Below are 25,403 nucleotides of genomic sequence, written 5' to 3'. Positions count from 1 at the left end.
TCTGTTTCAAAGCTTACAATTAAATTTCACCAATAAAAACTGACACCAAATGTCTCAAATTCAGTTTCTAAATGCTCAAATCATGACAAAAACCCCCTACAATTTTCAGGTTGGAGAAGCCAATGCGCATGTGCAGTAATAAGCGCATGTCTCAGAACACTGAATGGCTTTATTACTTAGAAGGCGGGACTTATTCCACCATATTGCGCATTGCACTTTCTCCCATTCATAGTAATACTACTGCAATGTCTTTCTATATATAAAGTCTTTGCTATTAATTTTTTTTGTCACATATTGTGATCACAAGTACTAAAAGGATGTTAATTGGCATACATGTGCAAAGAGCCCTCCATTTAAAAATCACTAAAAAGCTGCCACTCTTCTCGGTTCATCGCAATCTTACAAAGTTCTGTTATAATCAATGAAGCTGTCTACATTGCACAATGAATCTCTTATTTACATTGTGTCTAAACTTAAATTGTTATAAAGAGAGGATTCGTAAGCGTGCAGTACCCAGCACTAAACAAAAACTCTGGCGTTTAGAGCGGTGAGTGGAATCTGACTAACTTAAAACACTTCTGACTGGCCATTGCGTTCAAGAGATAAACATGTCTGTGATTGGCTTCATTGCTCAACGCTGCAAAAACACGTTGTAAATAGAAACCCTTGTGACACTTTTCAGAGCGTAAACAAATATGCCCTGGGGTGTTTGTCAAATATGATATTATTACAGTTACAACTGAAGGTGCCGTAGAAGCGTGCCTGCCTCTCATGTGGCACCCCCCTGTCATTTTGAGCCAAAGGTAATTGCCTATGTCGCCTACGCCATGGGCCAGTCCTGCATTAGGTCCTGTACGCCATGAAAACCTCAACTTTTTCATTACTTGCATTACATTACAAAGCAAGCCTGTTAAATCAATGATTGTAAATGAAACAAATGCTATTGTATTGCATTTTTTGCAGTCTTAGTAACGGCATGTTTATGAGAACTGTGTGCACTGGGTCTGAATCAGCTTAAATGAGACTCCATTAAGATGTATTAGACTCTCTCTATGTACCAGCAGCCCACATCTACCACTAAAGTAACACCATGGGGTGCACATGGCGGCATGGACCCGTGCCAGGCGGTGCCTGACGTGGCTATTAATTAAAGTGTTCCTTAATTATCTGCTCTGTTTTAGTGCTTAGCTGAGTAATTATAGCCAGCTCTCAATGCACCAGACCGGGGGTGAATTCAGATAGAACAAAGGGAGGAAAACAAGCAATCGATGGTTTAAAGCAATAGTTCAACCAATAAAAGAAAACTGTGTCATCCTTTTACTCACCCTCATGCCATTCAAAACCAGAATGACTTACTTTCTTCTGTGGGACACAAAAGGAGGATTTTGTAGAATTGTACTGTTCACTCTTTTTAATGCATTTCCAATAAATGGAAACTGAGGCATTTAAGCTTCAAAAAGGAAGTAAAAGGCAACATAAAAGTATCATTAAAATTTGTCCACATGATTCATGCAATATATTCTTAAGTCTTTTGAAGTCATATGACAGCTTTGTGTGAGAAACTCTTCCCCCAAGTGAGCTGTTAACCACTGTGACCGATCAATAAGTGAGCAAGTCAACTCGAAAAGACCATTTAGACCAGTTTTGTGAACTAGATGAACTGAGTATTGAAAAGATCAGACTCAAAAGAATAAATCAGTCATGAATCAGACATAACCATTTCTGTCTGATTCATGAATAATTAATTATTTATATCACTTCTGTTTTGTGAACTGATCCATCGAAAGAATTAAAACTCATTCTAACCTTGATGAACACATTAATGTTAATGTAAAGATCTTCATTTTCACTTACATGGTCTGTTCCTCATTATACAAATCGACCATATGTCTTCAGAAAACTTTTAATAACTTTTAAAACAATTAATTTGTACTACGGATTCATCCATTTTGAAGCGTGCCCTCATTTATTTTATATGCATGGAAAAGATCAACCAGCACAACTCTTCGATATCATCCTTTTGTGTTCTAAGGAAGAAATAAAGTCATACAGGTTTAGATCACCATAAGGGTTGACAATCGACAACATTTTCATTTTTGAGGACAAGAAACACAAATCCTGGAAGTGTGATCAGTCACTAAATTGGAAGCAAATGCACTCTCTCTGTCTTTCAATCTGTCTCTTTTTTTCTGTTTAGCCAACAGATGCCTAAAGTTGGCACTGATTTCTCAAAAAGCTTCAACTGGAGCATTCGCAAACCTTTATCACAAAGGAATAAAAGTGAGAGCCAAAAACAGGCAGCGAGAAGGCATGGGCTTTCCAGAACGACCTCAAGGGGAAGAGAAAAAGCAGCAGAAAAGGTGAGTGTAATGTTCACATTGAGGAAGCTGCGGAATGGTAGGGCGTCAGATCGAGTGCGAAATTGCATACAATCAAAAAAAAGGTGGCACTTTTCACTACAAATAATCTTGTGAGGTTAGAATAAAATCTGATTGAAAGTGCAGTGGAGGAGTGCAGCAGTAGAGCATGAGTGATATCAGAGCTGCTGTCTCACCTGTTACCAATCCTCATATTTATAGCAGCAATATAACAGACAGACTCTAGTCATCCATAGCACCTCTCTGGGTAAATGTGCGTGGAGAAAGAAAATGGAGCATGTGAATACTGTGGATTTGAATATAGCTCTGGTTTTAACCGCATTTGAATAATTTAAAGCCATATACTGTTCAAAAGTTTGGGGTCAGTACGATTTTTGAAAGGAATTAATCCTTTTATTCAGCATGAAATGCATTAAATTATGATGCATTAAAGGGACAAAATGAAAGTATCGGTAAAGACTTTAACATGGTTACAAAAAAAATCTATTTAAAATAAATGCTGTTCTTTTGAACTCAATATATTAATCAGAGAATCCTGAAAAAAATATCAGGATTTCCACAAAAACTTTAAGCAGCACAACTGTTTTCAACATTTGCACCAAATAAGCATATTAGAATGATTTCTGAAGGATCGTGTGACACTAAAGACTCGAGTATTGATGCCAAAAATTCAGCTTTGCAATCACATGAATAAATTAATTATATTAAAATAGAAAACAGCTCATTTAAATTATAATAATATTTGAGAATATTACTGTTTTACAGTATTTTGATCAAATAAATGCAGCCTTGATGACCATAAGAGACTTCTTTCAAAAACATATACAAATCTTAACACCACCAAACTTTTTAATGTGTTTATACAACACATCATATATAATTTATCATTTGATAAATACCAATTTTGATAAGTGGAAATTAGTTTGAGACAAATTTCCATGGGACCAGTCAGAAATAAATAAAAAAAAAATACAATGAAACAAACTGTATTTTAAGAATTTGTATATTAAAAATAAAAAACTGCAAATGTTAAAATGACAAACGTCTCAAATCTCACTCAAATATCAAGTAATTTGCAAAATACAATGTGATCATCACAGCTGGTCCACCTTTACAGGTACTCTGCCCTGCCCCATCTGTGAGCCAGAGGCATCGCTCTCTCCTCTCCTTCTCTCCTCCTTTTAAACACGGTCCTTCTCCCTGGGCCAGCTCAAGGCTTGGCTACAAGCCTCAACAATACAAGAGTTTGGTGGCTACAGCCAGTCATCAGATGGGTACCCCCCTTCCTTGGTGTTTTGCCAATTTAAGCCAACTCTATGCCGTTTTTAGTCCTTCAACAGGTTGGTGTTTGTGTCACGTAACAAGCAATGACGCGTCACCATGGAAACCAAACAGACAGCGCCTTTAGCGCATAGACTTGTTGCACGTTAATGTTTTTTCCTTTTTTGGAAACTCACAGAGAAAAAAAATGTTTGGTAACCGCTTGGGGTATCTGCTATTTAGTTTCTTTGCTCCTCTGGATTTGTGGATGTATCCTGACTGATTCCGTTTACCGACCTTTATCGCCCGGTTTTCGGCTACGCTCCCATGTCTGCCATGTACAGAACCCGGTTTTGTTCATTAAATGTTCTGATCTGCCTTTGCTTTTTATGTTTTATTTTATTATGCTTAAAGGAGCTGTATGTAAGAAATCTATTTCAATTAATCATAAAATTGCCCTGATGTGTCACTAGACATTAAGAAATCATGTTCATTTCAAATACTTATATCACTGACAACAGTAGTATGGCTAGGATATTGTCATTTAAAAAGTGGACTTGCAGCCCTCAACTGATGTTGATGTTGTCATTTTGTGTTTTGGCCTGAGCGCCTCCCTCCACCTATCTACCAATCACGAAGTCAGTAGTGTTTCGGGATCCGGGTTGCCAGCTTTGCTCTAACCTAACCTACCCTAACTCTAGTCGGATAAAAATGTCTAACGTTACTAAATCAAAAAGACCTCGTTATAATTCAGAAATTCGTTGTGACAAAGTCCGAAATAAAACCAGAATTTGTATAGGAGATGCTTTTGAAAGATGGAGACGGCTGAAAACGGAGAAGAATTTGAACACAGACGCCAACGTTGCTAATTTTCTCCTAGACAGGTAAGATTCATCTATGCTTGGCTAACTTGTACTGGATGTCAATGGACATTTCATATATTCATGACAGTCGAACAAAGTTATGCGTGTTCAAGCAACGTAACGTTAGCTCACATGGACGTATGCATTTGCAATGCATTATAGGAGCCCGTTTCTCTGTCATTATGCTGAGACGCTGATGAAAACATTAGCACGACCATTATGGCAATTTGAAACGTAATTGAGACAAGCCTAACTTTACCTCAGAAAAAAAATATTCGTCATTCGTTCTTCACGTATATCGTGGACTAAGTTACACATGCTGCAAGTTGACCTGTATGACCATTGCTAATGTAATTTAGTTACTCTAACAATATTTTCTGATGGGACTGAAAACAACCCTGTGATAGCCATTGGTGATATTGAATTTGTCCCGTGTTATAATTTCTGTGGCAAATGTTTATTCTGTTTTTAGCCTATAATATGACAAAAACTTTAGCACTTGTAAATCAAGGTTTTTTTTTTCGTATTGAAAATTAAGGAAGTATTATTTTGTTGTTTAAGTCTATATGTTTTTTTGTTTTCTTTTACTATTATCCTTTTTTTTTCTCAGATTTTTTTTGAATTGTAATTGTATTTATATGTTCAAAATAAAGAAATCAAATCAAATTAAATATCAAATCAAAAACGCTTATCTCTTCAGCTATTATGGCCCCAGCACCTCAACAATTAGTAATTTTTTAAAATAAGTAATTACTCATCAAAATATCTCTCATAAAGCATAAACACAATTAACAGAAAAAAAAAACTTACTGTGTAGCCTACGTCTCGTCATCACTTGCCATTGGAAGCTCATTGAAGCAGCCTACGTTTCTGCTGAATCCTGCAGCTTATCTGGCAACCTCGAGTCAGGGGGGAGGGGGAGGGGATACACGGCTCTACAGTATTTTTAAAGTGATTGCAGTACCAGTTTTGTCCACAATCCTACATACGGTACCTTTAAAATAAATTTGTATATTCGTTTATTTCGTTTTTTTTTTTGTTTTTTTTTTACAAATGTATGACTTTTGGAATTGCAAATTGATTTCCATATGCAGTTTTAATAAAGTTGAATTAACGTAACCTTCTGTCATTTTTACTCTTCTAAGTGTAAGTTACACTTGCAGGTGCTTTGTTTCTAATTTACTGTTAGGCCCATTAAATAATAATAAGGATAAACAATATTGAAAAAAAAGTATTGGCTATAATTATCTAACATCTGACTAATTCAAAATTAACCTCAAAACATAATGCTAAATGGGGGATATCTAGAATAAAAAATGTATTGTCAGAATGTCGTCTCTCACATTCCCGCAGTCAATTTCGCGCAGACGTTGCCACAAATGAGTTTGCTCAGCCCGATCTTATGAAAGTGCGAATACCACGAATTGTATTTGTGGTGCTTATGATACGCAGTTTTCGCGTGCATATGATACGCACTTTATGGCGTGTAATAGGCACGCACTCCGCACCCCTAATCCTAACCAAGGGGTTTACAGTGCGTATATGCACGCAAAAAAAACAAAAACATTTTTGCCGTATAAATGGCACGATAAATCAAATTCGTGGTATAGATACGCACTTTCATGAGATCGTGTTTCATAATCTGCCCTCTGTCAAATTTTAAAACCCCGTGTGGCCCTTGAGCCAAAAAGTTTGCCCACCCCTGCTCTAGGCCAAAGGACAATATCTGGTCTGAGGCTAGTGTGTGCTATCTCCTCTGGGAATTTGAGCTGCTTCTTCAGGTCTGCCCGCATCTCCCAGTCCTTTGCTGAGGCCAGGACCCCTCTCTGCTCCTCCGTCCTGCTGCAGTCCTCTCTCCTGTCCAGACTAAATGGATAAAGTGATGCCCGTCGGAAAGTTGTTTACCCTTCTTCCTTGCCTGTTCCACACCATCTGCCAACCGAGACAGGATCTTATCATGACACCACCGGAATTTCCTGTCTGCCAAGCTTGACTGGCATGCTGAAAGGACAAGCTCAAGATTGGTTTTCCACACAGCGTGCAGCTGGGGCTCTCTGCTATCCCCCAAATATGGAGGTTTGATGGAGTAGGCATGACATTGTAGACAGTACACATCAAGAAATTTATCTGATGCCCAGCCACCTCCTCAAATAGGCGTTTATCTTCCTCTCATCTCATAAACAAGCGGAGGCCAGAGAAGGGGTACCCCATGCTGGAAACCCCAGGCCTTATACTTGCTGGGTAGGCTGCTCTTCCCTAGGGATGTCATCCAGGTCTCTGCTTGGATAATCATCTCCCTCACACTCTGCTTATCATTAAGGTCGGCCCTGTACCATTTGCCTGAGCTCTTCACCAGTCTCTCTTGGACCATTGGGATGATGGTATCTTTGATCCTGAAACAAAACCGGTCTTGGATACGCCCTTTCCTCAATACCAGACTTTCCTGGTTTGAACTCCATCCTTGCCCAATCGGGTAGCTCAACCAGATCCTCCAAGATCCATCTCCCTTCAGGTACTGATTTTGCCATGATGGTGAGGTCGTCCATAAATGCTCTTATAGGTATCTGCTGGATGCTCATAGTAATGCTGCTTCTGGAAACGCTCTGGGATATGGTAGGTCTTCAACGTCAAATCCACCAGCTTGTGGGGTATCGTCCCAAACGCATTTGTTAAATCCAGCCACAGAACTACCAGGTCACCACGGCTCTTCTTTGCATCTTTGATAATCTTGGTGATTATGCTGGCATGCTCAAGACAGCCTGCTACCCCTGGAATCCCCCCCTTTTGAACGGACGTGTCTATGTACCCGTCATAAAGTTGGTCAGCCTCTTCGCCAGAATCCCAAGAAAAATCTTGCCTTCGACATTAAGGAGTTAGATGGTATGGAATTGCTTAATCCCTATGGAGTTCTCTTCCTTAGGGATGAAGCATCCCTCAGCGACCAAGTTTTAATTATTTAAAACCTTTCAATTTAAATTTCATTCTGTTCTTCACATATTATGATCCTATATGGCTTCACAAGACATGGAATTCAGCGCATGGGTCATATGAACTGCTTTTATTGGGCTTTTTATTCATTTTCAGAGCTTGACAGTTCCTGATCCCATTCATGGTATGGAAGAGAAGATATGATAAATGATAAAAGAACTTCTCTTTTTTGAAACTTCCCTTTAAAAGTCTCTTGAAAATCACTTTAAAAGTTAAAGTGTCCTGCTGCAACCACATTGGCCAATGTGGGTCTTTCATGTTAAATGTCCCTCTGAAACTGTGTTGGATGATATTCATATATTCCAGGTAAATATTCTTCAGAAGACATTTACAATAATATGCAATAAATACAATTCAAAGAAATAACTGTGGCCTTCGCCTATTCTGAAAAACACATTTCCTGTATTCATTCAACAAGCACCTTTGATAGAACTATCACAAAACAACTTATTTCTGTTCTGTCCTTCAAACAAATTGATCAGTCACTGACATTTGGATATTTATCTCTGTCTCTTCATTATTACAGCAGCATCTGTAGCTACAGAATGACACATTGTAGTGAAGAATCTCAGGTTTAGGAACAAACAGAATGACTGGCATCTGCCGACCTCCGTGAGAGCGAAACCCAATTCATCCAGATAATGACTAAACAGTGATTTGTGTTGTGAAGAAAAAAAAAATGAGCATAAGTATCTGCCATCTTTGAACAAATCAAACATCATTCTCTCCTGAACATCCCTTATGCTGTTGCTAGGGAACAGTCCTGACAGTAGGGTGAACACTTGATTTCTTCAGCATTATAATGTGTCATGGCTTCCCATGTCAGACATATGACACTTATGCAATCCTATTTTCAACTAAAAGAAAGTTTAACATCAAATGGCAATATATTTTGATAATATGGGACTGAATTAATAAAATATTAAACTGTAATTTAAAAACAAACATCATGATACAGACATCATGCATTGCCAAAAATCATGGTAGTACCATGGTAACTTAGTAACCTACCCCCAAATAAATCTTTTTTTGGGGGGGTACTTTTTTGTAAAAAAGCATTATGAACATTCACTCAATTCAATGAGCTGAAATATAAAAATGTCACAGGCGTGCTTGAGATGGTGCCAATGTTCCCTTCAGTCAAACTGAGCAGATTTGGAATGCACACCAGTGAGATGGAGAATGAGAATTTAATTAAAACTGTGGATTAGACAAGTTTTCTAAAGTTCTAAGAGGTTTATGAGAAAAGAAATGCATGCCAAGTAATAACATTAAAGATAATCAGATAAACTTGATCAGAGATATGTAATTGTGATTTCCTTTCAACTGTCCATCACTTCAAACTGAAAATGCTGTCATTATTTACTCACCCTCATTCCATTCCAAAACCTTAAAAGGTACTATATGCAACTTTTTTTTTTTTACAAAATTAATAAAATTCAAATGAGTCAATACAGCATCAGTCAGCATCAATAAGCCTAATTGTGAATGTTTTATGCGCAGTAGGATAAGCGCACTCTTTTTTTTAGTTATGAGAGAGAACCATATTCATCCGCACAGTCAGGCAGAGCCGAAGCATAACCAAAACAATGTTCTTCTGCAAAATGCATGAAGTTTTGTTTTTAAAAGTTACATAGTGTACCTTTAAAGGGTTAGTTCACCCAAAAATGAAAATTCTGTCAGTAATTACTCACCCTAATGTTGTTCCAACCCCGTAAGACTTTCGTTCATCTTCGGAACACAAATTAAGATATTTTTGATCATCAACAACAACACAGACGCGCTGCGCAAAAACACTACGTAAACTAACTCGAGGCACCGAGAGAGAATGAAATGAATAGTGGAATAAAGTCGTTATTTTTGTTTGTTTTTGCGCACAAAAAGTATTCTCGTCACTTTATAAACTTAAGATTGAGCCACTGTAGTCACTTGGACTAAGCCTGTGGAGGAGTGAGCCAGCACTCAGATTTAATAAAAAATATCTTAATTTGTGTTCCGAAGATGAACGAAAGTCTTACGGGGTTGGAACAACATGAGGGTGAGTAATTACTGACAGAATTTTCATTTTTGGGTGAACTAACCCTTTAATACGGTTATATTTTTATTCATTAAAAACACAATTATATACAGTATTTTGAACTTGTATGTTATATTCCAAGTTTTCTGAATCCTGAAGTAAAGTCAACTATCATGCACACATCATATAGATTATTAAAGGGTTAGTTCACAGAGAAATTAAAATACTGTCATTAATTAACTGTATTTACAAAAAAAAAAAATTACCTGCAACCAGACACATGTGTGTTGTGTTGATTCGAGAGCTGATGTACTTTTGTTCCATGAACTCGATTTGGATAATTTATTTTTTCGCTTCATAATATTGAGGTTAAACCACTGGAGTCACATGGATTACTTTATTGATGTCTTTCCTACCGTTCTGGACCTTGAATGTGGTAGTTACATATGGAGGGACAGAAAGCTCTTGGATTTCATTAAAACGATCTTCATTTGTGTTTCGAAGATGAACGAGTGTTCACACTCATTATGAAACATTATGACTGAGGAAATATTGACAGAACTAATCCTTTAACAGTAAGACTAAACTATCTTTTAATCTTCTTTGGAGTGTCTGAAAATACCTTATAATGTAACAGAGGCATGAATATTTAATTTTTTAAATCTTTATTATTTATTTTCTATCTTGTTTCAACAGTGCTTCGAGCTCTTAAGATCAGTGCATTAAAAATCAACAGGATATATGTTTCCAAACAAACCACATCTGTGCATTTGCTGAGAGAGCCAGACGAGCATCAGGCGTTCATTAGACCATGGTTAGAAATCAATCTGACAGGATGAGAAAATTTATGCCTGGCCGACTGGAGGGGAGAGCAGAACATTGTAAGTTTCATTTTAATTTGCGGCTCCTGAATCTATTGGCACACCAAGTGACTTGGTGGATGGTAGCCATGGCAACAATACTTGATCCTCCAGATACACTGCATATATCTGAACTAAAATGAACAAATATAATATCATTAAACAAGTGCAAAGAGAGACAGGAAGAGAGATGTGCACAAGCTAAAATAAATCTGAAAGACTAAGGAAAATGATAATACAGTTGCCTGTTGAATGCATACACGTAAATCCATAAGCGGTGCCTTTTATGTCAAATGCACTCCATAGCTGTGCATTCAGCAGTGCAGATGCCTTCAGCAGAGGTTTAAGCACGAATTCTGCATACATAGCAAGATCCCTTGAATCCCAGCGCCTGTATAACTGCCTTTTACTAAGGGTAGATGGTATAACCATAATCTTATATCACGGCATGACTAATTTAGGATACGGATAATATTTATCCCAATATTGCTTTTTCTGCTGATTATATGTAACTCTCGAGTTAATAATTTATATTTAATATTTTAACTCTCGAGTCTTATTTTTATAAAAAAATACTTTATTTGTGTATATATATATATATATATATATATATATATGTATATATATTATAAGTACATAACCAGCCAGTGTTCAAAACTATCTGCTTGGTTTGACTGTATATAGTCAAACTAAAAATAATTTTACTAGTGGGTACAGGACAATATAGTTAATTTATGTAAGTGAGGATAGCAAAATAAAATAAACTGATTATACCCACAAGTTCCTCATACAGTGGACTACCAGTAAAATGTATAAAAATGTCGGACCAAAAATGATTCAGACACTTTGACCTGACCATGTTTTGCTTAAGAGTTTTTTCTTTAATTTCTAATGCGACCTTTTTACACTTACACTTTTTACAAAATTAAGCATTGTTTAGTAATTGGTGACCTAAATTGGTATTATCTAATTATGTGCTTAAATTTAACAGCTGACAGCTATTCAGCCTAATTCATTTGTGTATACGTTAGCATGCCACGTTAAAAGCCATAAAATAGTCAATATCTGCATCTATAACTGCACATCAACTGAAGTCTATATAAATGTGTCAAGTTGTGACGTTGCTTGGCAACTGTAAGCAACTAAACTCTTAATACAGCACCCTATAATAACAAGTTCTTATAACAAGTTCTTCCATATTTTGACTTGTTTAGGATGTCACCCTCTGTATTTTCACACTTATTCATATTTCACTTTCACGTGAAAATAATGTAAAGCAGTCCTGCTGACTACCAGCAACACAAATATATCTACTACCTTACCAGATGACACATTCCTACTGTCTCACGGTATATCCCATCATACTGCCCGGCACTAATTGACACTCTCCATCACTCAAACACAAAGCACTTCCTCTTGCGCTTGAAGGACAACCCAACCCTGGCATTATTGCCAATCCAAGCTGTGCTCTGTGAAGCAGTACTCGCCTCTTGCTCTGCCGACTTGAGGCGTGGAAGTGGCGGGGCTCGAGAGCACGGGTCGGGCCCTGCGGGGAGAGATGCTCTCGGTTGGATACCGCGCCCTCCCTGTCGCATGTGTTCTCCCTGCTTGACACTTCCACCCACTCACGCCTGGTTGTGCAACGGCTGTTACGCAAGACAGAGCAGCTTCCAGAGTGATGAGAAGAATCGGGTTGCTGCACAAGAGGGAATGATCTGGCAGAGCGAGTGGACTGCAGATGAAAAACGGCAACAAAAGCAGAGAGAGCGAGAAAAAAGTCGATATTATTCAATTCTTTCATCTACAGGCCAGCTAGCAGGGCAGGTTTTTGCTGCAGGTCAACAGGAAAGGAGAGGATGAAGCCAGGAAACTCTCTTCTCATCAAGGGTCTCAAAGTGACAGATGATAGGTTGAGAGTAGAGTCTGGAGAGAATTGAGGAAACGGCTGAATTGATTACTCATTCAGTTACAATAATTAAGTAGCTACTTGAGGCACTCTGTCTTAACCTGCTTTTTGTCATTTACTACTCTTTGAAAGAAGAAAAGACGAGTTCTTAATTTCTCTTTAAGAGAAAAAAGAGCTCAACAATGGACACTTTTGCGTTCATGAGCATCAAATTAATCCCTACGACCATATCAGCATTCAAAGTGCAGAAAAAAAAAGAAAAGATTTTGTGACCAGCACACACACAAAAAAAGGCCAGAAACTCTTAAAAAAAAAATAAAAGGAGGTTCTCAGCCTTTGTAGGTTCTATTTTCTACAAAAATGGACATTTTAGGAAATATAATCTTACTACATTTTGATTACTTTTACATTTCTTTTGACCTAACTTGCCACCTTATCATATTGATTAAAAATAATACAAAGAGAAAGAAAATTCCATTACGTAAGGGTTTCCTAAACTGGGGTTAGTGGAGGAACTACAAGGGGTTTGCAAATTTATGAAAAGTTTATAATTATTATTAATTAAATCTTATATTATTAAATCTTAAAAACATTCAATTAAAATAAATAAATCATTTTAAAATAAAAGGTGGCCACTTAATTTTCTGTGTAATTATAGTCGTATAACTGGTGGCCGATCTGTGTGTGCAATTTCACAAAACTAGATGATTTTCCAAACATATGGAAGCAATAGGCTTTTTATTATTATTATTTTTTTAGATAGGAACGATTAGGGAAACTCAACAAATTACTCAAATTGTGACTAACTTACTGCTATTATGTGAATATTATAAAATTATTATAATCAATAAAAAAGTAACCTGTAGACTGATTGAGTATTTTAAAACATAATATAATCTAATTATATAGAAAGCATAATTAGTCAATATAATACTATACATACATCTGTGACACATTATCATGGCACATTAACTGAAGTATATACACAGGTTGAACGAGGGAACTAAACAAGAACATCTGAACCGAATGATAATTAATGTGTAGCCATAGAAACTAACAAGACCGACGGACCAGAGCGGCATCCACAGCCCGGAAGCCGAAGGCGGAGCTGCTGGCTCACGGAACTGAGGCGGAGACAGGGACTCGGCTGACCAGAGGAAGGTAGAAGCCTGGTGCAGCCAAGGGGTGGACGGGAGAGGCGCAGCCAGAGACCCGAGAGTTATTGGCGGAAGCTGAGAGAAGATTGACCGATGCTGATCTGAAGGGACGAGGGAGTCCGGAGGAGTCACAGTGTAGACAGGCTACAGTGGAGACGAGGGAATGCAGAGCCGGGTGAAGCCGATGGGCCGACAGGCCAAGGTGGAGACATGGGACTGGAGGCCCGAAGTGCAGATGACGAGACGCATGGAGCTAAAGGCGGGGGCAGAGCTGAGGAGCTGAACAACACCAGCGGAGCCGACGGATCCAGGGGACTGGCCGTAACCAGTGGAGGAGATGGGACTAGGAAGTCAGGCGGGAACGTCTGAGGAAGCAGATTAGCGGACAGGACCTGCAAATATTGGAGGATAGGGACTTGTGTGTGAACTGGATCTGCGGACCACAGATCTGTCCTGGCTCTGAGATGGACTAAGCAGCGCGTCTCCATCATTTTTATTTATTTATTAATTTTGATATATATAAAGAACCCCTATATATTCTATATATATAGGGGTATATATAGAACCCCTATTCTATATAAAGAATATATAGGGAAACCCTCCGGGCTCCCTATATAAAGGGACCAAAGCGTAGCGTATTTGTTGAACGTTCAAACCATCTTATAATCAACAGGAAACACTGATTCATCCAGTTGCCCAAATATCGAGTAGACTTTGTTTTGTTAGAGCTGGTCTATCATTCATCTGAGTGGCTGTTGAATGATGTTCATTTGAATGACCTCTACCGGACATTACACAGCCATAAATCATGTCAACACATAACAATCATTTATGCTCACTTTCTCAACCAAGCTGACCAGCTCTCTGCATCACTAAGCGGATCAGAAACAGTCTATTTTTGGACTCAGGCGTGGAAAATCAACTGTTAGCCTGTTCCTATTATCTAGAACAAAGACAACAAATTTGACTTCACTGCAACGATCTGAGAAATCATTCGGGGTGAAAAACAGCCGCCAGCGACTCCAATCACAGAAATCAAACCCCGATAATGAGGCGAGAGTCTCAATATCAGAGGCAACCACAGGAACAGTCAAATATTTGCTGCGATACACCATCTGGAGAAAGATAGAAACAGATGATTCAGAAATATAAGAACAAATCGAAATAAGCGATTAACTTGTACCACAAACAAACTGCTGGGAGCTTTTAATTCCACTCAGCATGCCTAATGGATTCAAACCTCAATAGAGGAAACTTGGTTAAACTAAAATGAGATAATATTGAGCAAAATTTCAAATGCTTTCCAGATTGATGTAGATTGTCAAAAACCTTTTATTGCACCATGCTTTTTTTTCTAACCATTTTACCAAAAGCTGTATCACACTGATGTGAACAGTAATTGTAATAAAAGCAAATGGAAATCACATTTCCCACAGTGAAGCAATGGAGAGTCCCATGCTAATGGACGGTGTGCAGCTTGTCTTGCACTGTTCTATCTGAAAGCAGTAATGAGGCGTTTTGCTGATGATGGGTAGGTGGCAGAAACACAATGATTGGGCTCCGCTGACCGACTGCAGATGGGAAAAGGCCAAAACCCACACAAACAGATTGGGAGGCTGTGCTGGTTGGCAAGCAGACGGATTAAAACTACGCTGGTTCTAAAGTGTGAGTCAACTGGAGATGGATCAATTTCGGGTGACCCGCAGAGCAACTTCTGTTGCACAGATTTATCCTGCATTGTGCGAGACAGCGCCTCATTTTGGCTTTGAGAGACTTAATTGGGTTATGATACAAAGCATTGTTTGAAGGAGGCATATGGGGAAGTGTTCACGCAGACACAGACTAATGCAACGCAACCATCTTCTACTGTTTTTTGTTCAGCTTTTTCTGTCATCTTATTATTAGAAGTATTTCCTAATGAAAACATCACAATTGTTGTTGCTCCTACAGTACCTAAGGTTAGGGATTTGAACAGCATGTACAACTCGCACCGTTTTTGCTACGAACATGAATGATACTTCAAATCATGCGGCTTGTTGAGGAGAGGTGCGCTATTACTGTATAGAGCAATCTGACTTTTTCTTTTCACCTGGCAGGCGATAAAACAAGCGGCATATACTTACCCTGCATGGATCCGAGCTGTAACAGTGTAGAAACATGCTAAAACCATGTTGAACACTGCAGCAACTGCCTAGCAACCACATAGAACACCCTAGCAACAGCAAAGAAACATGTTTTAAGCTATTCAGAATCAGAACAATTTAGCAACCGCATAGCAACTACCGTGGGAGTGAGTTTTGAGCAAGCAACACTTACATTCACTTCAGAAAGCTAGCTAATAATACGATCATTTTGCGGCTGAAGTCAGGTCTAACATGACCTGAATTTTTAATAGCAGCCTATAAAAATGGGGAGTACAGGAAATTCTTAGCCTGTCAGTATGATATTCTGGCAGAATCCGAGGACTTGAAGAGAGTGAGAAGCAATTAGAAGGTGGAATATAGCCCAGCACAGGGAGGTGTATTTTAGGAAAGGTTACAGCATATGGGGGACACGTCTTAAGGACATTAAGGAAGATTGGCCACTTCTTCTTGGTTCACTGATCCAATTGCATATTCATATTTTTGATTTCACTATTATTCCAATATCCTTCAATGAGATTGGATTGTAATATCGGAGTGCCCTCCGCTGGATGGAAAACAGTATCATGACTGCACATTTAGGCTGGATGGCAGTCACAATCCCATCTGAATCCACCGTGACATTAAGGAATAACTTATAGCTCTATTTCCCAGGGTTTGAAGTTGATCTCATAAAATATGTCAAAAACACACTGAGAGACAAACCTAGTATTAAATTAACTAGATGTTAAAGAGCTTAAAATAACTAGTCACAACGTGACATCTCGCTGTTAAAACATTAAATCAAAGCTTTTACTTTAAATCCGGTACTTTTAAATCACATTTTCCCCCTTCTGCCATCATGAGAATACAATCTCTGACTGCAGTCTCTATAATACATTGAACTAGATGCTGCTTTTGTGCACTGCACTCTCAAAACACGCAGATCTATCGGCAATTAACTGCAAACGTATGGTGGCAATTAACCTTATAGATCGTAATTAACACTTTCGCTGGTTTAAGCCACTAATTTTACAGCATTTTAATTAATGTAGATCTCCCTCTGACAGACTGTGCTATTTGCCGTCTCACCCTTTCGTAATGAAAACCGAGCAAAGCTGCAAGGGTCATTTTCTGCAGGCATGACATCTAACTTCATATCGTTGTATTACCAAGACATTGTCTTACCTCATTGACTGAGCACACAAAACCAAACACTCGGATATGTTAAAACAGATACAGTAGTACAAAAACGCAATGGTCTGTCACACCTGAAACGATTTTTTTCTCCTATTCAGATTCTGAGTCTGTCTCCAGCTGGTTTACGATTTCATCTCATATCTATCATCATTAATAGCTGCTGCTTCTTATATGCAAACTGTCCTCTGCAAAATCCAATTCATTCTATTTGCTGAGTACTCGGCTCATCTCTTCATAACAGACATACAAATAAATATTTAGAACTGTTTGGATCAGAGGGCGACTGATATATAGTCAAGCTTGTATTTGCATGGCCACCTCACTGTAATCGAGAACACAAACAGTTCAGAAAGAACAAGTAAATATCAGACTGTTGCATATAACGGGTGAGAACAGCACAACAGTTGGGTTCCAGAAGTAAAAATCCCATTCATATTCTCCACGGAGAAACTGATGTTCAACAATAACATATAAATCTTTCAAACAAGACCTACTATGAGCTCTGAGGTTGTTAATGGATGATATATGCTTCTGTAGAAACCGTAAGCGTGATTTCAGTTGTTTAATTGCAAAATTCCCAATGAAGAACTAAACTGCCAACATAATTCTGAAGACAGCAATTGCTGTTACCATGAAGACGTAAATCGTGGCAGAAGAGATCCAATCTCACGAAGCAAAGGGAACGATGTAATCGGGCCTCTCAAGCTACAGTACTTGTGTACAAATGATTATTTTGCAAAAAAATTAAAATAATGCTTTTGTATTTATACATTTATTGTTTTATATTGTACTATTATTTTTGATTCACTTGCATAGTAGATGTAACAAACTACACACGTTCAAAAGTTTGCGGTGAGATTTTTAAAATGTTTTTGAAAGTCTCTCAGTTCACCAAGGCTGCATTTATTTGATCAAAAATACAGTAAAAACAGTAATATTGTGACATTTTATTGCAATTTAAAAGAACTGTGTACAATCAATACATTTTAAAATGTAATCTATTCCTGTGATGGTAAAGCTGAATTTTCAGCATCATTACTCTAGTCTTCAGTGTCACATGATCCTTCAGAAATCATTCTAACCCCTAATTTCCACCAACTGCGGAACGGCTGCGGATCCGCTCCGGAACGGCGGCGGAGTCAATATGTTTCCATTAAAGTCAATGTGTGTATTTTCACTGACTGCGGAACGGCTGCGTTCCGACTCCGGCGATCCGCAGCCCTCCGGAGCAGATACGCAGAGCTTCTATTTTTGCCGGATGCCGGAGAGCTCCGCAGCAATTCAGCACTTATATCGCGCGATCATACATGAATTCGCGAGATCTCGTGGGTCCTCGTAACTTCAGCTGTTAGTCATGGCCGCAGCCGTTCCGCAACAAATCCGGACATGGTGGGTATTGAAGGACAGCGGAGCACAGAGCCGACACGCAGCGGAGCCGTTCCGCAGCCGTTCCGCAGTTGGTGGAAATTAGGGGTAATATGCTGATGTGCTGCTCAATAAATGTTTATTTGTTATTTTTTATTTAATATTATTATTATTATTATTATCAATGTTGAAAACAGTTGTGCTGCTTAATATTTTTTGATTTATAATATTAAAATGTATTATTTTAATATTTCAGGATTCTTCGATGAATATAAAGATAAAAAAAAACTTTATTAAAATAACTTTATTTGAAATAGAAATTCTGAAATATAAACAAATATAAACAACTAAAATTATAGAAAGAGTCTGAATAAAAGTATTAATTTATTAAAATTAAAATAAGTACTCTCTTGTATTTTTTTTTAATTTACTGATTTTTATTATTTTTATTTTTGCTTTAATTCAAAGTTTATGTTGTAGTCATTCATCTCAGAGTTTGTTGATTTAGGACATGGCTTAGAAATCTTTACTTTTTTTTATAGCAGAGATGATGAATGGGAAGTTGGAAACAATACTTAAGGAGCCAAGAAATGAGTGTGTTCACAGATTTACAGCCAAAGACTCTTTAAAGGAGCCACACACTGCATGTTTCACCTGAGGTTCACTTATAAAATTAGTCAAGTTTTTTTGCTACTAAAGTCAAGGTTTCTTGTCAAAAGAAAAAAAAAAAATACATGACCCTTTTCTGCCCTCCCCGTAAAATTTTACAGGCTCTTTTTGCTACTTTATTTTTAACACTTCTATATGTAAACGACCTCTGTTATTATTCGATAGATTCCATGATGTTCCTTCTCTTTAAACCTCTCGTCAACCTTCCTATATGGAATGATGAAAAGTTATCCACTGACGTTGGTCACTCAGTGGGTGATAAAAAAATACCTTCAGGAGCGTCTGCGTCACATATCTTGGTGATGGCAGCGGAGTGATTGCCCTGTGATGAGTTTGCTGTAGGCACTGGGGTCTGGGAACAAAAAAAGCCCAAAACAATAAGACCAAACTGATCTATGGAATATGACTCGAACTGCAAGCAAGTTAACCATATGAAATTTGCTTTTTTTTTTTTTTTTTTTTTTTTACATGAGAATAAGACATTAGCAATTGTCTCTTTTTTTTTTTTTCATGCTCACTTAATAAGTTACTACATTCTGGGACAAATTCACAAGACAGTTATGTGCACATTATTTCAGTGTAAAATCATATTCACTAATCCCCTGCAATCCAGTTTAATAGCCTTGCAGTGTTTAAATGAAGTCATTATCAATCTTTACAATGCCTCCTTTCTATTTAAATTAGACTTATTATACTGCACCTTATTAAAATAACTCTATTCTATATTCCTGGCACAATGATATGTGAATGGCACTATTAGCGCTAAAGGGAAAGCAAGCAGTAAAAGCTATTTCATTAAAAAAAAAAAAAAAAAAAAGATGCTTGCATTGGTGGCAGTATTAATTCATCAGATGATGGAGAGGAGCAATTTAACCTGCCACATACGTAAACGTGTAGTGTTGTCGAGCACACTTTCGTCATTTTAAAGAGACGATTTATAATCAAACCCAATTGGCATAATTCATTAAGTAAACTGGTGCTAAAACAACACAGACTAAAGTACAAACAACACTTATATTTCTAGAACCCTCTCTTACAAGAACACTGAAAACAAAGCAAAGCAAACAAAGTTCTGACTGACTCATTCTGCAGAATTTCGTTCAACACATACTAATTATAAGAGGAAGATTGACTCATAAGCTTTTGGGTTATTGCATTATGGGAATGTGTTCAGAAATACAAATACAGTTTTAAATTAGACATTCCATGTGCTTAGAGATAATATATTCCTGTTTATGAGTATGAGTAAACCTCACTTGTTTAAAAGTAAATGCATGAACTATATGGGTTAGTGTAATAATGAGTCAAATAATAAATTTGATAAATTATGCTTGCAAAAATCTGATTCATACTGTCTCCAGATTCAAGTGTTTCACCATTTAACACCACTAAAATAATACATATATAAAAAAAAACATTAGATTTTTTTTTAAATAAATTAAATAATACATCATTAACATGAATTAAAACAATACTTTTTTCAATCTACTAAAAATCATTGTTATAAGAGTTTCTTTTCATTGCACTTCAGTAAATCACTCTTCCTACCATTTCAATTTAAAAGCTACTTCTGCATCCTGTTTGCTCCCTCAGTTCCAATTCAGAAATTCAATTGGAATTTAAAAAGCATTCTCAATTCAATTGAGAATGGCGCAAAACCCTGCAAAGCACATGTATTTCTCGGTTATTCGTTTATGCATGTTTCAATTTTTACATCTGATGCTTCAGAGGTGTGAAGGACAGATGTAATTGGTCAGATTTCGACACATGCTGTGATGTTTGCCGAGTAGAACGGGAGGTTTGATCTTGCCGCGAGCTGTTCTTCCTATTCTCAGTCCTCCGCAGACGATTTGCTCCATCAGCCTTCCGACAGCTTGTCAAATTATTCTTTATTTGAGCTTGTATTTATGTGAAGGCAACATAACTTTTGGAAGTAATAAAATGGGATAACACGCACCACTGGATAGATGCAGAATGACTGCTACCCTTCCAGGAAGTGAATAGAAATCAGATTTGATCGATGAAGAGTTTGTCAGTTTCAGCCTCAGATGCCCATGGGCCGTTCACAGTCTGTTCAATGACCACATGATGCCTAGCGCAAATAAAAATGGCAAGCACTGACTGAAACTGCCATGTGCACCTCGATTGGCTGGCTTTATCAAATTTCTGTTGAGTTCCCCCTACCCCCACCCCACAATAATCTATAACGTTTGGTATCATTTAGCACAAGTGTAGACGGAGGCGTCACGTGTAGGTCTGAAGGTCTCTTCCTGTCTAAATGTGGGTGGTTCTTGGCCAGAATAAGCTGCAACTTGGATCAGATTTCATGCTAAAAGTTGCTAGGCTACATATGACTAGGATGTATAGATTCGCAGAAAAGAACACGAGGGCAAGCGTTCTCACTTGAGCAGGTCAAAGATATCAGACAGTTTTTAACATCACATAAATGTACGGACCTTTGAAGAAGTAAAATTAAATAAATAACAGATGCAGGAAGGCCTTTAATGGGTTTTGAAGAGAGTCGGAAGAGAAGGATTTGAAATGCTTTCAGACACTTGCTTTGTAAAGGGTTGATCATTACACACTTATGTCACCGGCGTGGACCCTGTTTGCTCAGAATACGACAGCTGTAATCCTGTAATCTGCATGCAGCGCAGCAGAGGGGATTGACTGTTACACAAACAAACCCACATCTCACCTGCAGCAGGTATTTCTGACTGCCATACATGACGTATTGTGGGGCCAGACTGTAGATCATGTAGCTGGTGTGGAGGACGATGAGGAGGAGGATCATGCAGAGGAAGAGGAGGGCCTGCGGTCGGGTTCTCTGAGGCCTGATCTTATACAGCTGCACAAAAAGAAACATCCTTATATTACTGATATGACTGAGTGCTATGAACTGCAGAAATGTACATCTACAATATACATATTCAAATGATGTTGCAATAAGAGCAACAAAAAACAAGGAGAGGTAGAGCATCATCAGTGCTATAGTGGATACTTTGAAAATATAGAGGATCAAAACTGAAGTGAAAACTTTTTTCCAAGTAAAATGGTCAAAAGGTGCCGTTATGGCACAAAGTAAAGTTGCTAAAATGAATTATCAGAATTATTCCAAGTAATTTTTCCAAGCCATGAATCTTGGCGAGCTGCTGAGGTCTGCTCCTCAACACTTGCCCAGCAGTTCACATTGGATTTCGATTTGTAATGAAAAATACTGATTTCATTGTTTAATTATTTTTTTATATTAATGTTAAATATGTATTACTTATTAAAATATTATTAATGTATTTATTAATAAATCAACATTTGAGTTTATTTATTTATTTATTAATAATTATTATTTTATCAGCATATCTATATTTTATTGTTACACACTAAAATAACACTGTTAGACAGTCAATTTCACATTTATAGTATTTATAGTACTCCAAAAAAAAAAAAATCTATAAATTTAAAATATACCATATTTATTGCTGATATATTACATAACATTATAATATTATATATAAAATAGATATATTATATAAAATATGTATTATTTAACTTATTAAGAATATTATGATTTTATATAGCCTATATATATATATATATATATATATATATATATATATATATACACACACACACAAACATAAATCAGTCCTAACATATACAATAGTCATTGTTGTTATATAATATGAATCGATAACAAAAGCCTGCCTTACACACATACCTTTAAACTACCTTTGGCCTATACAAACTAAAAGGCTAAATTTAACCACTAAAACTCAACGTTGTGTCTCACCCGTATCCAGAAGAACCAGATCCCCATGTTACGGATCCCGGCCATGGAGGTGAAGACAAAGTACATGGTGATGGTGGTGATGAGAACATAGTCCAATGGGAAAACCTGAAGAAGGAAGAGAAACATCAACAGCAACTCCACACACACACAACAAACACATAGGGCCCTATCTTGCACCCAGCGCAATTTACTTTGTACACCGACGCATGTATCATTCCTATTTTGCACCCACGCACAGCGGACTTTTCCCTCCACAGACGCACGTCGGTAAACTTGCAAATGCATTTGCGCTCCCTGGGCGGTTCAGCGCAAAGAGGAGGCGTGTTCCGGCGCAAACGTTCCCTAATGCTATTTTGCAGGTTTAGAAAACAATTCCGCCACTGACAGGAAAAAAATAGTCTAAAGTCAGTGTCGCGTTGCGCATGTTATTCATAAGCTATTTTAAGGGCGCATGCTTGGCCATAATCAATGTAGCGTGTGCACAACGCGCATACACTTTGATTCTCTTATCTACACAGAAGCAGCAGTTTTCATTTTAGCTAATCATACATTATTACGATAGATAGATAGATAGATAGATAGATAGATAGATAGATAGATAGATAGATAGATAGATAGATAGATAGATAGATAGATAGATAGATAGATAGATAGATAGATAGATAGTTTATTATAAAAGCATACATCTAGCTTACACAATTACCCAAATTATTATACGCCTGTTTAACCGAAGCCAATTTGGATGTGTTTCTCCATCCCCAATGTCACTTTTCTCTCTTTTACGGCCCTGACGAGAACGTCGGTCTCCTCGGCTGTGAACCGCTCCTGGCGCGCGCCTGGCAAATCCGCCGTTATAATAGCAATCCGCTATGGAAAAAGCACGTCTGCTCTTTAAGGGAATGTGAGATGTCGCTCTGATTGGTTTATTTCACGTTACGCCCAAACCACACCTATGAATAATGAAGCTACTTCATTTTAGATTTGCGTCGGGCGCAAGAGTCATTTATCCCGCCGGTATAATAGCAACAGCGCCCAAGACCGCCCACAAAGTTACTTGCGTTTTGCGCTTGATACTTGCGTTTCAGATCATTAAAATAGGGCCCTTAGTGTCAGGCTTTAGTGTCAACTAAAATAACTATTAACTTGACAATGAAGATGGCCGGAAGTGTTGTCCACTTTCAGTGCCTTTTCTTTGTGTGCTAGAATGGTTTTTAGAGTAAGTGATGCATGTTTCACAAACATCACAATGCTGGAGGCACAAAGGATATATATACACTCACATTCTCAGTGGTGGCCTAAAATACTGCCACTCCTGTGCGAGAGACGGATCGCTTCACAACTCTGAGGTGATCTTTCAGCAATTCCGACTATTTTCAATGCATTTCATCTCAAAAGAGCCACAGGAAGTACATGGCAGAACTGTTTGAAAGTCAAGCTAAAAATGGTCCTCTTTTTCCTGGAAGAGCTGCTGGCTCGTACAAATGACAATGCCTCTTCTGTTGGCAGCTTGTCCTCCATAACTCCACTGGAGCTGAAATGCTTTTTTTTTTTTAAATGAGCAAAACACGCACTGACCTTACCTTTTGCCCTCATATCGAGGATGGAATATGGTCGGTGACATCACAAAGCACAAATTAGAAATCTTTCAGGAAGCATGAGCAATAATTATCTGGCCTGCATGTCTTATCTCTTTGCAAATTACTTTTCTTTTTCCCTTTTCACAAGGCCTAATTGCTGAAATCAATGGTCTGGATTCCTGAACAATTTGGTTTAATCAAGCCATCTTAAGTAGCGAATGAAACAAGTGATCATATTTTATTCAACCACATGGAAACTGATCATTGCACTACTTGAAGAAGATTGAAGGATTTGGAATCTCATCCAAAAGCACTAAATGATGAAAAGCATACTTATTTCCAATTCATAATAGCACTTAATTCAGAGGTCATCACATCTTTTTATGAGGCAAGCAGCCACAGACCAAGCGTCATACTGTTTAGGGTCTTATATTTCATTTTGAGATATGTACATTGTTGTAATTGCAGATTGTGGTATTGTGGCTCAGTGGCAACACATTTCCTGGTTTCTGCTTTGACTAGATAAAAACTAGATGAAACCACAACTGTCAAGCATTATGAATATAAATGTTTTTAAAATCTGATCGAGGTGAATGTTTAGTCAGATCCAGTGAAATACATATCAAAACTTAGGGATACGGCCTCGGATTGTAACCTGTCTCACCACACTAAAAAAAAATAAAGTAAGTGAAACAAATAGTGAAAAATTATGCTGCACTTGCTTTGAAATTTCACTGTCCATTCAAATCAATATATCATTCAAATCTAATCAATACTAATTAATAAAAGCTCAATATTCTGCTACCCAAACCTTGTCCAATAGTTCACATTGGATTTGGGTTTGTAATGAAAAATTACTATTTTTATTGATTATATTTTACTAAAATTAATATTATTTTAATTATAAAATAAAAATTATTTTCAATTAATGCTAAACATTTATTATTTAACTTTTATAAATATTTTGCATTTATTAATAAATAGTGTTTTATCAGCTTATCAATATTTTATTGATACACACTGACTAACACTGTTAGAAGGCAGTCAATTTCACATTTATAGTACTCCAACAATTTCTATAATCATTTAAGGCCTAACATACATATACACACACATACAAGTTACAAAAGATTTCGATTTCAAATTAATGCTTTTCTTTTGAACATTGATATAAGAATCCGGAAATAAACATTCATCACGATTTCCACAGAAATAAGCAGCACCACTGTTTTCAACTTTAATAATAAGAAATGTAT

The 25,403-nt window shown here is 37.4% G+C and overlaps 1 protein-coding gene across 1 annotated transcript in view; it reads right to left on the bottom strand.

Moving 5' to 3' along the window:
- lmbrd1 (LMBR1 domain containing 1) overlaps window positions 1-25,403 on the bottom strand; it is a 95,302-nt gene that overhangs the window by 9,169 nt on the left and 60,730 nt on the right. Inside the window, exons 12-14 of the mRNA XM_081351304.1 lie at window positions 22,571-22,675; window positions 21,482-21,631; window positions 19,054-19,135 (exon numbers count right to left, since the gene is read on the bottom strand). Coding sequence (XP_081207430.1) covers window positions 19,054-19,135; window positions 21,482-21,631; window positions 22,571-22,675 — 337 coding nt within the window. The remainder of the gene's footprint in view (window positions 1-19,053; window positions 19,136-21,481; window positions 21,632-22,570; window positions 22,676-25,403) is intronic.

Source organism: Scardinius erythrophthalmus (genome assembly GCF_964197995.2).
Source record: "Scardinius erythrophthalmus genome assembly, chromosome: 21".
Classification (NCBI taxonomy): domain Eukaryota; kingdom Metazoa; phylum Chordata; class Actinopteri; order Cypriniformes; family Leuciscidae; genus Scardinius; species Scardinius erythrophthalmus.
Note: the sequence above shows the minus strand (reverse complement) of the source record. Positions and strands in the feature narration are given on the sequence as shown.